At 46.4% G+C, this 14,043-nt stretch overlaps 1 protein-coding gene across 1 annotated transcript in view; it reads left to right on the plus strand.

The window, feature by feature from the left end:
- RCAN1 (regulator of calcineurin 1) overlaps positions 1-14,043 on the plus strand; it is a 106,706-nt gene that overhangs the window by 83,741 nt on the left and 8,922 nt on the right. Inside the window, exons 2-3 of the mRNA XM_007446493.1 lie at positions 9,828-10,001; positions 11,677-11,853. Of these exons, the coding sequence (XP_007446555.1) occupies positions 9,828-10,001; positions 11,677-11,853 (351 nt within the window). The remainder of the gene's footprint in view (positions 1-9,827; positions 10,002-11,676; positions 11,854-14,043) is intronic.

Here is a 14,043-nt window from a genome sequence, read left to right on the forward strand (position 1 = left end):
CAGGCTCCGGACGCGCAGGCTCAGCGGCCATGGCTCACGGGCCCAGCCGCTACGCGGCATGTGGGATCTTCCTGGACCGGGGCACGAACCCGCGTCCCCTGCATCGTCAGGCGGACTCTCAGCCACTATGCCACCAGGGAAGCCCAATAAGCCACTTAAAAAAAAAAATTAAGTAATAGGAAGTTCCACGTTATCTCAGAAATAGAAATTATTTGTATACTATCTTGTACTATTCTGTGTAAAGTATCAAATGATATTTCAGGCTTTTCCATTTTTTTTTCCAAGGTATCAAAAATGACCCAGGCTGAAGTTTAGTATTAATATCACTTCTTTTGTGTTATCCTACAGATTCAGAAGATTAATGGTTATTAAACATAAAGGTGACTTTCATTAAAGATGGTTCTCTCAGCTCAGATTTAGAATTCATAGGCATCACCTTCTGTAGTGGGAGACAAGGGCACTCTCTTGTCTAAGGAGTTCTGGTTAGAACCTTCCAAGTCCCACAAAAAAAGGTTATCAGCTTTGTTTTACATTTTCTTTCATACAAGGCCCCTCCCTGTGGCCGAGCAGATCTTACCAGTAATAAAGCAATTCTATGAGCAGTAAATTCCCGAGCCCACATCTGGCTCTGCCCCGCTCCCCAGCCCATTCCCTGATTACCCTTCAGAGAGAACAAAAATGAAAACGCCTTTAGAAATCAGAAAGAAGAATATTTTCCTGTTTTCTTTCTTACACATGATCGTCACAAAAAAGCAGAAAATTGGGAATTTAATCACCCTACTGCTGAGACAATAGGCCTTCAAACATTTTTGATCATGAACCACATGGATGAAAGATTTTTGGTACATCTGCCAATAAAAGCATTTTATTTGTAACTTCTCTACAAATTCTACTCCCTACTGTGCACCTTATAAAACACACCCTAAGAAATAGGCATTTAAAAAAGACAACTGAACATATATTAAATTAAACACGTTCTGCCCAAACGACAAAGGGCTGTCGAGACCCAGGCCGTAGACCCCTAAGGAGAGTCACAAGGCCTCTGGGAGTGTCTGGGGGGTGAGGCCTCAGAGTCTGGAGCTGGTGGTGCAGTCCCGTGCCTGGACATCCTGCGAGCCACCATGCAGCAAGGACAGAGGAAGTACACCCTGGAATGTGACCAGCACCCGCTGAGCGAACTTGTACCTTTACCACCCCCTGCAATGAAAAGGAGGTCTTTGTTCAAACCAAAGGCACTGGAAACCCTCCAGTTAGGAACACAGATGGCCTTGGCCCTTTGATGGCTGGTGGATGCTGGCTCTTCGCCCGTCTCAGATGGACCCTCCCTGGTGTAGTCCCTGAACTGCACAAGCATTTATCCGCATCTCCAGGGAGTGGCAGTGATGCCCTCAAGCAGCTCTCACTGTAGTAGGGAGATTGCCAGGCAAGAATACAACTAGGATGCCAGGCAGACTGCACTGACAGCTGGGGGTGGGGGTGGGGGGGTAGGTCACAGGGGTTAAAGGAGGGAGAGAACATAAAGTCCGGAGGGGTGCCTCCTGGAGAACGGATGTTTGGTGATGGGCTTTGAAGGATGAATAGATGTTTGGCAGGCAGAGAAGAGACTAGGGAGGAGCTGGCTGACGGAACTGAGGAAAGCAGGCAGAGCTGAGGGCTGCCTAGAGGAGTCATGGGCTCCGTAGTCAGAGAAGGTCTCGTGCCTTAGGGGTGCCTTGCCCCCAGCCTGTCCCTTCCCTCTTTTCTGAACCCAGACATTGGAGTGGTTCTGTTGCATGGAAGTTAGTTCATGCCTCTCCTCTGCTCAAAACCCTCTGATACCAGCAGGCAAGCCAGAGACCTTCCAATGGCTCAAGGTCTCGCGTGGCCCTGCTCCCAACCACTTGCTCCACGTCCTTCCTCTCAGCCATTCTGAGCCTCCTGCTGGGCCTGAACATGCCAGGGGCCTTTGTGCCTTCTGTTCCCTGGCCTGAGATGCTGTTCCGAGCATCTCACGGTTCACTCCGCCACTTCCTTCGGGTCTTGATGTACCCACCTGTCATCTTCTCAGGGACGCCTTCCCTGGCTAGTCTTCCTTCCTTCCTTCCTTTTTCTTTCTCTCTCTCTCTCTCTCTTTCTTTCTCTCTTTCTCCTTTTCCCAGCTTTTCCTATCCCTCATCTCTGCCTTATTCCCAGCACTTACCACTATCTAAACACACTATATATTTTACCCATTTATCTCATTTCTTTTTCCTTTTTCCGATCTAGAACGTAAGCTCCATGAGGGCAGAGGGTCTTGTCTGTCTTCATCTCCGAACCCCCAACACCTGGAACTGTGCTTGGGTGAAAGAACGAATGGGTAGGTAGATGCATGGATCGACAGATGGATGAATACCACGTGGAAATCTTCCCCTTTAACCTACAGAGCAATGGGAAGTCACTGAAATCTTTACAGTAGGAGAGGAACGTGATCAAGCTCAGCTTCGGGAAGTTTTATGTTGTGGGAATTACGCACTATTTTGCAGCAGTAAGAAATTGGCCACAGCGAGGCCACTTAGGAAGGTACTGTGGCTGCCTGAAATGGTGTGCAGGAGTGCCAGGTGGAGGATGCTACAGAGAACCTAGAGACCCCTCCATTGACCAGTGGGGCACGTAGGAGAGGAAGCCATCCAGGATGCCAGAGGGACTGAGAGAATGGAGATGGGGAAATACCAAAGGGCACTGCTGCGAGGCAAGCATAGTTCCATGGAATCTGCAGTCAAAGGATCGGGGTGAGTCCTGACTCCTCAACACAGTGAGGCCCTCTGAACCTCAGTATCCTTACCGACGAAATGGGAACTAGAAACACAACTAACATGCATCAACCACTGATTGTGTTTCAAGCACTATACTGGGCACTCTGCCTATGTCCGATTGTTCGATCTTCACTGCAACTGGGAAGTTGTTATTAACCTGGTTTCCAAGTGAGAACAAGAAGCGTCCCCTCAGTTAATAACACCTTTGAGACTGGGAAGTGATAAAGATGACTCAGAGGCCCCTGTGTTTTTCCTCTGTACAGTAACTTAGGTTAGGGGAACAGTGCTCCACATTATGAAGGGAAGGGTTACGAATATTAAATAACAGTAAAGCTATCCCATTATCTCAGAAGCTAAAAGCTCCATTAAAACACAAGTTTAACTGGCATAAACTCTCTGATACCTTTGATCTCACTCGGGTGTGCCACTTTCCCTCCCAGGAGACCTTCTGCAGATTTCTTCTTCGCTCAGCTTTGATTTGCAAAGTCAGCAAAGTCAGAACTCGGTTTCTCTCTGTGGTCATTCTGTAGGAGGCTTCACTGGCGGCACATTCTTGGCGTAGTTGTAAACTCCTTGGGGTTTATAATGGGCGTGCTGAGGTCATCCTCACTATGCTTTAAGAGGGCTGTGATGGGAATGATGGATTTCGACATAAACCTCAATTGTTCCTCACTGAAAATAGAAACTTCTTAATGAAAATATGCTCTCACTGCTTGGAGCCACAGGAAGCAAATGCAGGTTGAAGAGATTCATTTAAGATTTTTAATGGCGCGAATGGAAGAAATACAAAACATCTAAAGCTTTCAGCGGACTCAAGCATTTCATTTCTTCTCTAACTTCTGGTTTCTGTTTTACATTTTCTTTCTTTTTTTTTTTTTTTGTGGTACGCGGGCCTCTCACCTCTGTGGCCTCTCCCGTTGCGGAGCACAGGCTCCGGACGCACAGGCTCAGCGGCCATGGCTCATGGGCCCAGCTGCTCTGCGGCACGTGAGATCTTCTCAGACCAGGGCACGAACCCGCGTCCCCCGCATCGGCAGGCAGACTTCCAACCACCGCGCCACCAGGGAAGCCCCTGTTTTACTATTTTAAGTGCAATTTCTAGTATGCTCTTCAAGAGTTCTAATGAGACGTTGCTGTGGGCCCTGCTTTCTTCAAATCACTTACATCCAACTTGCAAACAAGAATCAAAAAAGTACTTGCCTTTCAAACCACGAGGGATAGACAAATACCATAGGACGTTTAGAAGTGCAAGTTCATGTCTAATGGACGTGCAGTCGAAGAGTGGACATTCCTAGCAAGAACTGTCAGGTGAGCCGATAAAAGGAAGGCCCTCTGGGTTCAGGGACAGGTGTCTGTCCCCTTGGCCAGCCGGGGCTTTGGAGCACCGCGAAGGGTCCATGCTCCGTACCTCTCACACTGTGGGAAGCCTGTGTTATTGGACCCTAGGTGCCATCTCTCTCAGGTACACTTTGTGACCCGGTGGTTTTTGCCAGCCTCCAATCCAGCCTCCCTACAGTCGGCCACAACTTTGAGCCCCTTTCTCTGATCTAGAAATGGAAGCACTCAAGTTCCCTAAATATGATTCAGATAGAGCTTACCATCAATTCAAAGGCATGTACAGAATTGCATGTTTTGGGAGGCTTTCTGGACTGCCTAATGAAAGATCTATCATTTATCATTTATTTCTAGGAGCAAAGACAGTTGAACCATCTTCAAATACCTCACTATTCCTTTTTTTTTTTTTTTTAATCCCATCCGTATTAATGAAACCACAATTGTAAATTTGGGTGAGTTCAGTGCTGTTGTCTCAGATGAACAGAAATGTTCCAGATTTGCCCACACGACTGAGTTGGAGCTTCATGTCATGCGTTTTAATAGGACGAGGAGGAGATGATGAAATTAACCTCCTCTTCCTCCTCTGATCTCCTTTTAACCCTTATTCGCCAAGGTGGACTCCAGGAGAAAGAGAAAAGGAGGGACAGCCGCTCCGGAGGAGCAGAATGCACTTCTGTGCCTTCTACCTCCCGTGCCTTTCCCCTTGGCCTTCCATACCCCCACTGCCACCCCCCAGGCTATCACCAAAGCCTGCATGTGCCTCCAGGGTACGCTGCAGGCTGTGCACCGAAATGCAGCCAATCCCAGGGCACAGTTCCCGGAACCAAGCACCACCCAATGGACCATTTCCTCTTGGCATTTGATGCATGCCATACTATCTCACAGCGTTCGAAACTCTTCTAGAACATATGCACTTAGATCTCTTGGGTTGGCAGTTACGGGTAATTTGGCAAAGCAAACACCATAACTGGTCTCTTGCATAACCCTACAGCTGGCAGCAGGGCACCATCCAAGGAGATTAAGCAATGCTCACTCATCCAAGAAGACTTCACATTTCCTTTTATGGAGGGATAAATGCTCTGGTTTGTTCTTTCCCATTGCATATACTCTTTTTATTATTGGCTGACTTTAATGATTCTTTGTAGTTAATTTTTATTTTTATTTTATTATTATTTTTTTTTGTGCGGTACACGGGCCTCTCTCTCACTGCCGCGGCCTCTCCCACCGCGGAGCACAGGCCCCGGACGCGCAGGCCCAGCGGCCACGGCCCGCGGGCCCACCCGCCCCGCGGCACGCGGGATCCTCCCGGACCGGGGCACGAACGCGCGCCCCCCGCATCAGCAGGCGGACTCCCAACCACCGCTCCACCAGGGAAGCCCTGTAGTTAATTTTTAAATGTGAATAGCAGGATTCCACTTAACTTTTGGAAGCTTAAGAGGTGTCCGCCTCTAGACTAGAGAATGTTTTTATAAATAATGAGACTGCATTTAGGTGATAATGAGTAGGAAGGACCTAGGACTCACACTGCCCTAGGGACCTAAACTAGCAAAGTACTTGGAAGTTCAAAGACTTGCAGCCTTTTAATGGGATTAACAAATACGTACGACTATATAAAGAGAGAGAACCAACAAGGACCTACTGTTTTGCACAGGGAACTACACTCAATATCTTGTAATAACCAATAAGGGAAAAGAATCCGAAAAGGAATAGATACATGTATATGTATAACTGAATCACTTTGCTGTACACCTGAAACTAACACAACACTGTAAATCAACTAGACTTCAATTTAAAAAGTAATCAAGTAAAAAGTTGCAAAAAAAGAGTTGCAGCCTTTTCAAAGAACTGGCATCCTGACACCCAGTGTGCTTCTCCAAGACCAGACATCTTACCTGAAAAAAGGCCAACGGAACTAACTTTTCAATTGTAGTGTACATTCTTTCTATTTCTTCTTCCTTTCCTAATTAAAACAAAAACAAAAACCTTCAGTCTATGAGTCTCTAAGCAGACAAGCTCTGAATGTTTCTTTTCTCAGCTTCAGAGGCTCTATCCTCTAAAATATTTTTGTATCTTTTCCCGAATTTAGCAGCTGTTAGAAAATGATCAACGTGCTGCATATTCCTCGTTCTCAAATTACAATAATAAAGTTTTCCAATGAAAATCCTAGGATCTCTTCTCACATTCTCACTGTGAAATACAAGTGGGAATTAGGACATTGCTCCAATAAAGTTTAATCAGAAAAAAAAAAAAAAAAGGCTGTATTTCAAAATGAAGTCCACTTTTTCTTTAAAAGCAGAGTTCATTGACCAAGACTGATTTCAAAATGTTTTCTCTAATACCCCAGCATATGAAACTTTGATTTAAGTGTTCAGGAAATTACAGGGATCAAACACCTTGCCAAGACTTCAGTTTCCAGGTTTCTCCAAGCCTTGAGAGTTCCCTGGAGGCTAATTACTGTTTACTGCTGTAGAACTTCCTCCTGTTACTCTGTAACATTTTCCATCTTAAGAAGGGTCGTCCCATTCAGCCGAGGAGCCTGGTGGCTGAGTGGCTGAATGGAATTACTACCAGTGGAAACTATGCTGCAAGAGGGGTAGATAAAGCAGCTGCAAAGCAAACCTCGGCAGTTTTTTCCATCCTCCCCAAGCAAAGTTAATTAGCATAGGGAAAATGACTAAGGTGTTGACGTCACCTCTTTCCAGTAGAAACTTACACTCTGTCTCTGCCTGCCTGCAAGCAAGTAGGACTTGACTCAGGAATTTGGTGTCCAAACAGGATGCTCTGGAAGCGGTGCTTTTTTTTCCCGGTGGGGGCCGGACCTCGGTGCTTTATAAGTGAGGGCTCGAGAAAGAACCTACAGCCTCTGGTAAAGGAAGCTTACTTGGGGCTTGACTGCGGGAATTGTAGCTTTCTCTGTAAGAAAGCAAGATGCACTTTAGAAACTTTAACTACAGTTTTAGCTCCCTGATTGCCTGTGTGGCAAACAGTGAGATCTTCAGCGAAAGTGAAACCAGGGTAAGGCTTCTGATATAATGTGATTTTTGAGAGTTTTCAAACTATTATGACTATTAGCTGAAATACTTGGTGGGGTATGTGGCTCTCTTGTGGGTTTGGGGGGGGTTTGAAATACATCCAGAATGCTTTGAGCCTTAAAAATCAAAAGGTGTTGCCTGAGGAATTAACTGTGAAGGAATTTTTAAAGCTCTCAATATTTAAAAGCATCTGTGTCCCTTGACCAGTTAGTAAGGGAGGGTTTGGCGTGGTGTTTTTTCATTCTGTGTGGGTCGTATCAGTAAGTAAACTTTTGGAGGGAGGACTTTTCTGACAGTGAACAGAATGTTTCACTTTGACATTTAGAGTTCAGGATACTTTGATTTTTATCTCAGGAAATCAATATTGGAAAGATATTTGAATGTTTGCCGTAATTACAAGGGCCTGTCTTCAAGTTTTCAGATTTCTCTAGCTGGAGAAAATGCAGCCATAGCGAATAAATAATAAAACTGGATACATAACTTAAGTGTGGGATGAGTATACCTCCTGGGAAGCAGCTCTCATTGATGGTTATTAATATAATTAGTAATTTTAATTACTATGCTTTTCTTCTTCATTTGATTAAAATGTAAGATTTTCATCAGTAGCTACGAAGCTATCTAATTGATCTCTAACAATATTATATATGAATGAATTCTGTATGTTCCGTTTGGGGGGCGGTGATCACGTTATACCTTTATACCCAAAGCGCTGCTGAGACATCAGAAGGTTTCTTTTTTTTTTTTTTTTTAATCAAATTTAACTCCATAACTGTGTACAATGCTTGCAAGCCGGGACTGTAGTTTTTGAACTAGATATTAGAGCACGTTCTGTGTGTAAACGTACTACAAAGTCTTTGTATTTAATGTTAGCCTTATATGAGTAAAATCACTGATTTACTTAATTAAGTAGAGATGCCATCCAATAGCTATAATTACTAGGTATTGGTTATTAGAACAAATAAGATTATTTTATAAGAGAATACTAATAGCATAATAGCAATATGAAATTAACAAGATAGTGTGGGTTCTCTTGGGTTCTGGTCCTAAGCCCTGACTTGTATTCTAAAAATATTCAGCAAAGTCATCTCTCTTAAATTATGAATGATAACTTTAAAACTAAGCAGTTGGTCACAGTGCCTATGGATGAGGTCGTGTGAAATTCCAGATCTGCGCAGACACCCTTACACCCCAGACTTGCCCGTGCTCGGGAGGGGTGGAGAACCAGCCATGTGCAGCCAGATGAAATCGCAGCTTAAACATCTGCTGTGCATTCTTTCTCATTCTTTGCCTCTGCAACACCCCTCGTGGGAAAGTCACAGACATTTCCATCAACTAAAGAGAAGCTGGGGAATTCGAAGAGAGAACGGTTGTGAGCTGTTCCCACTCCCCCTGAGCCACCTGCCCGGTGGAGACACCAGCCAGCAGGGAATGCAGGACCTGCCCACAGCCCTGCCCTGTGGACCAGGCACTGACCGACGGGAAGGCCCATCCCCTCCCCCGCTTTCTAGCCGTGAATATCCTCGAAGATGTTCTCCCTTCTTGTTGGGAATCCTCTCTCCCCTCTGCAGAAACACCGTGCTCTGCATAGGTCTCCAGGGTACTTGTGGGCTCCAGGGCCTCCCCTTCTCACCAGTCACCTGGGTGGAGGGCATGCTGCCCCATCTGGGCTCTCACCATCTGCCATCCCATCCCCATCTGCCTCTCACCATCCTCGCAGTTTAGTCTGAAAAAAGATTCAGAAAGCCCGGTGACTAAAAGTCCCTGCAGTCTTGGAAGTTTCAAGACCGTCCATCACCTCCCTCTCTCTCTGGTCAGAAAGGTTGCAGTGACCTCCCAGGTCCCCCCAAGGGCACCCGCACCCAGGACCCGGCCCTGGGTCGCTCCCTAGAGCTTCTCCCAGGAGCTGATGAACGCTCTGCTGAATCTAGGCTTTTAGTCCTTGAACTTGGGCATTTCAATTCTAAGAGCTCATGCTGTTTCATAGTGTTCACTAGATCTTTTAACACTACAGCTAGATCTGTACCTATATTAAAGCCGGCGTGCAGAAATGGGTTCATTGGCAGAATGTTAATTTTTGAAACCTACTATTTTAGAGAGTTAAAACGTAACAGATTGAATGGGAAAATAATAATAGGAAATTTTTAAAAACTTCCTCCTTTCCATTAAGAAATGCAAAGCCTTTTCATTAACTTCATTGGGTACCAATTCAATAATAATTTTTTTTTTTTGAAATTAGCTCTAGTGCTTTTAAGTCCAAAAGCAATATCTGATGGACAAAGCAATGCCCTGAGCTGAGTGGTGGGATTGGAGCTCACTAGATTGGGGGAGGTCACAGGACCATAGGGTCTGGCAGGCCAGAAGGGTGACAAATGACCAAATGAAAATGTTCCTTCTACTTTTAAAAAGAACATTTCTGTGACTGTAAGAAGTGTTGACGTATTGGTAATTTAGCTGATTAAACGAATTTAGTAAATCGTACGTTCTTACTTTTGTATAAAATCACGTATATGAAATTAAAAGGGCAGAATCTCCCCAGAGGAGAAAGGTGGGTTCTCTGTCTTCTCTAAGAAAAAAGTTGGAAGTTCTTGACATGATTAATAATTTGATTCCTCTATAGAAATGTAATGAAGTCATCCACTCAAAGGTCATATGCAGGTAAATTTCAACTCCTTTTATTTTTATTTTTCAGGCCAAATTTGAATCCCTCTTTAGGACATATGACAAAGATATCACCTTTCAGTATTTTAAGAGCTTCAAACGAGTCAGAATAAACTTCAGCAACCCATTATCTGCAGCAGATGCCAGACTCCAGCTACATAAGACGGAATTTCTTGGAAAGGAAATGAAATTATATTTTGCTCAGGTGAATCGAGTTCATTGATACCCACCCTTATCCCTCCTCCCTCCCACCCTTAAAAGTAGCTTAGACGCTTAGACATCCATTACGTATAGGTTGATTTAAAACTCCAAGAAATCATCTTGAGAAGGGCAAAATTCATACTTGAAATTTTTCATGTCACCTATTTTAAGAAGACATCAGGGTGTATTTGAAAGTGCCCTCAGAGATGACCTTCTTGGGTTGAGTGATGAGGGGAGAAAGAGAGCCTTTCCTGACTCAGGAAGGTGGAGGACCGCAGGGTCGTGGGCGTGGCTACCCTTGACACCACCACCACCAGCACCACCACCACCACCCCCCCACCCCGGACCAGACCGGTTCGGCTCTGCGCTGGGTCCCCGCAGCCCGCTCACTCCTGGAGAGCTGGTATCTGCAAGCCGGTCCTGCACATCAGCACAGGGCTGCCAGACCCGGCCTGCAAGGAAAAAAATGGGTTCACCAGGCAGGTAGCAAATGCTAAGAAATACTTCTGGTAAGCGGGGGTCCCGGCCCCAGGGCATTCCCGGGAGCTGTGCGGCGGGTTTGCTGTTTCTCCTGCATCACCCTTCCTGCCTCCCCCAGCAACTGCCTTCTAGGTAGCTCACAAATTCCATTTGATGATGTTACCGGAGTCTAACAGCTTGGCAGGGGGAGGGGCAGGGGCTCTATCGGACGCTGCTCCCTGGTGAAAGAGACCCCCATTGGGGCCCTGAGTTCCCCTTGCCAGTACGGGAGCAGATCCTGTTAGAGGGGCTTCCTGACCTTGCGCGAAGGTGAACTTGCACTTCCAGGGTAAATGAGAGCCGGGATGCCCTGCCCCCTGGTGGTAAGTGCGAGGCGCAGGCTTCAACCTTGGATCCTTAGGAGCAAATTCCCTCCTATGTTTGGTGGGGTTCCATATTAAGTAATTACTTGGTCTTCTCCACGACTTTTTCTGGTTTATTAAAGTAAATGCATGTTCATTGTGATTTTTCTCGGGGTGGGGGGAGGATACTAAAGAACAAAGAAAATCCAAACTGGTAACATTTTGATGTAAGATCTCTCCAAACAGCCCTCTAATCACTGGTATAATTTTTAAGCCCAAACTAGGATCTTGGTCATTGTTCCTTATCATTATTGTTTTAAATATGTATCCTGGAAGGTAGATGTATTTTTCCTTCCTCACTTTTGGCGTCTGATTCAGAGCCCCAGAGGGAGGGAAGCCTGAGAGCGTGGTGGGCAGGGGTCCTGGGTCATCTTAGAGATGTCGCTTAGCCTTTGGAGCTTCTGTGATATGATGTGATGCCACCGTAATATGAGGAGCTGGAAGCAATTGATGCTGAGATCCCTCTTGACCTCAGGGACAGTGTTTTTACTTTTCCCATGTTTACTAAAATGATCTCTGTATATTTTCTATCAGTCTAGTTCAAGCATAATTACTTGCAGTCCCGGTACCTGTGAGTCCCTGTCCTGCGAGGGGCCTCTAATCATGTTTGCACCATAATCCAAGTTCCCTTCCCCGCCCTTAGAAACCGTATTGCGATTCATCCTTAGGCTGCACCTGTTCAGCTATCTGCACATGGGTTTGAACTTCATACCTGTCTTCCGTAGGCTGCACAAAGCAGCTATTCTGCTTCAGTTCTTCACCCGAGGAACACCCACCTGCATTTATCTCTCTCCTCAGACTTTACACATAGGAAGTTCACACCTGGCTCCACCAAACCCAGACAAGCAGTTTCTGATCTCTCCTCCTGCCTCGCCGCCGGTCGGTTGGAAACAAGTGGAAGACGCTACTCCCGTCATAAATTACGACCTTTTATATGCTATCTCCAAGCTGGGGCCAGGTAAGCAGTGCCCTCGGGTGGAGAGGGGGCAAGGAGACGTGGACAGATTGTGGTCAAGGCAGAGACACGCCTGCAGCAGGAGTGGGCACGCCCCCCATTGGTCTTTCCACTTCTCACGTGATCAGTGCCAGTGTGTGTTGTGAATTGTCTCTATTTGCTTTCTTCTGAATCGAAGTAACCCGTGCCCCGGGGTGGGAGAGTGCACGCCTCCCTCTTACTTCATCCCTTAGGAAAGCGTACAAGCTGGGGACCAAGTACCATGACCCCTCTGGGCCGCATCACATGAATCCATCCCCTCACCCACTGAGCACAGCCGGTGTGAGGGACTCAAGACCCAGCCTCACGTCCTGTTGCTCCAAGTGGGGATGAGTGATTGGATTTTGGAAAGGGAAAACAGGCTTTCCCCACTTTTAGACATTTCATTTTTAGTCAAGGTAATTTCATCTATTGATCTGCTTCTCTCCTGACCTTTTGAATGTGTGAGGGAACAGAGACCCATAGATCGTAGTGGAGAAAGAGCCCCAGTCAGGAAGCCCAATAGGGAGGGGTGCTCCCCTAGTGAGCTTGCCAGGGAAAGAAGAGGTTCCGGTCCTCAGAAGGAACAAAGGTGTGAGCATTTAGGAAGAAAGGTACTCTGGCCTCAGGCTTCTCATCCAGAAAATGGGTATTACCGGGTGGAGTAGTAAACGAGATCATCGTGTGAAAAGCACTTAATATAGTGCCTAGCTTATGGGCAGCGCTCAAAACATGTTTTCTGGAAAGAGTACGATGTTGGAGGTTCCTGTCCTACCTGATAGGGTTTGGGTGAGCTGGCAGGTGCAAGCGGGGTTCTTGGGGCAAAGAGGTTTGAGCCCCCCTTATGCCCTATTCGTGGAGCAAATGCAATAAACGCTGAGGCCATCAGCTCTCTCCTTGACCAGCAATCTGGTGTTCCTCTGAGGGGACGGTTTTATTTTCTTGGACCATTAGCGGTTTCACATGGAAAAGATGACATCTCTGTAAACCTCGCTCTGACGGAAATTCCCCCTGTGGTAGAAAGCAAGAATCACATTCCTTACTGCTCATCGTGGCATGAAGGTCAAGACGGAAGTGGCCAGCGCTCCTCCTGGCAGCTCCAGGCCGAGGTGTATTAGGTAGCAGGTGGCTGAAACCTCCTGGGATGTTAGAGAAGGGAGGAAGGGGACGTTCACCTGGGGAGAGGTGTCAAACTGCTCCAGAGGCAGGAAGTGATGCTAGCGAGCATTCTTCACACTCTAGAACCTACCACTTCTTTAGAGACGGCTTGTTTGAGAAACCCTTCTGGGAAATAGCCATAATAAGATCAATTTGGCCTTAGTTTACTTAGGGCTTATGACCTTGAATAGTCTTTGTTTCAACAGTTGAAAGATTGCAAAGATTTTGCAAATATGTTCCTGTCCCCATGCTTTCTGGATTGTGACTCCTCAGCAGGTAGATAGGGATTTGTAAAGGGGATCGTGACCCACATTTTGAGTGATCTCTCTGGCCCTCCACCTTAGTTCCCCCTACCCCGAGAATGCTGAGGCTCTTTCCACGCTTCAGCCGCAGTTATAATAGCATTCCAGTCTCACGCGTGGGGTAGGGAAGAGGCAACACCTTTTTTTATGAGTAAAAGCGTCTTGACTGAACCTGATAAAATTCAGGCTGACAGAGAACAGCAGGACACTCCTGGTTCAAGGGGTTGATAGTTGTGTGAAAAAGGATATGGTGTGGTCAAAAATGTTTTCAGAGCACCTGTTTCAACCAGCACACCTGTGCAGGGTTGTGCAGGGCCTCCCCGTGCTTCCTGTCCCTATCGTGGGCTCAAGAGGTCCTTTCCTAACGCCTTTATTCATGCACCGTCTTTTCCTGAACGGGTGCTCCTTGCACCACACCGGGGAAGTCCTCTGGGTAGCTTAGAGGGCCTGGTGGACATGCTAAGTGTAATTAAAAAATACACTCCTTCCATACCTTCCATATGCCTGGACTCAGAGTGTTTGATTGAAAGCTGAGTCATTTACGGTGGTGAGATATAGAATGAGCCACCAAAGAAACACCAATCCAGAGTGTGGCTGCCTGTGGCCCTCAGTCCCCATTGGATGCCCACAGAAGCCTGGCCGAGCTGACCCCTACGTGTGCATCCATTTGCTCTTTTGCTCTTTGACCCTCGGGTCCTTGCCTGAGTTACCCTGCAATTATTTTCTTTCCCT

The sequence above is a fragment of the Lipotes vexillifer genome, unplaced genomic scaffold (genome assembly GCF_000442215.2).
Source record: "Lipotes vexillifer unplaced genomic scaffold, Lipotes_vexillifer_v1.1 scaffold1549, whole genome shotgun sequence".
In the NCBI taxonomy this organism is placed as follows: Eukaryota; Metazoa; Chordata; class Mammalia; order Artiodactyla; family Lipotidae; genus Lipotes; species Lipotes vexillifer.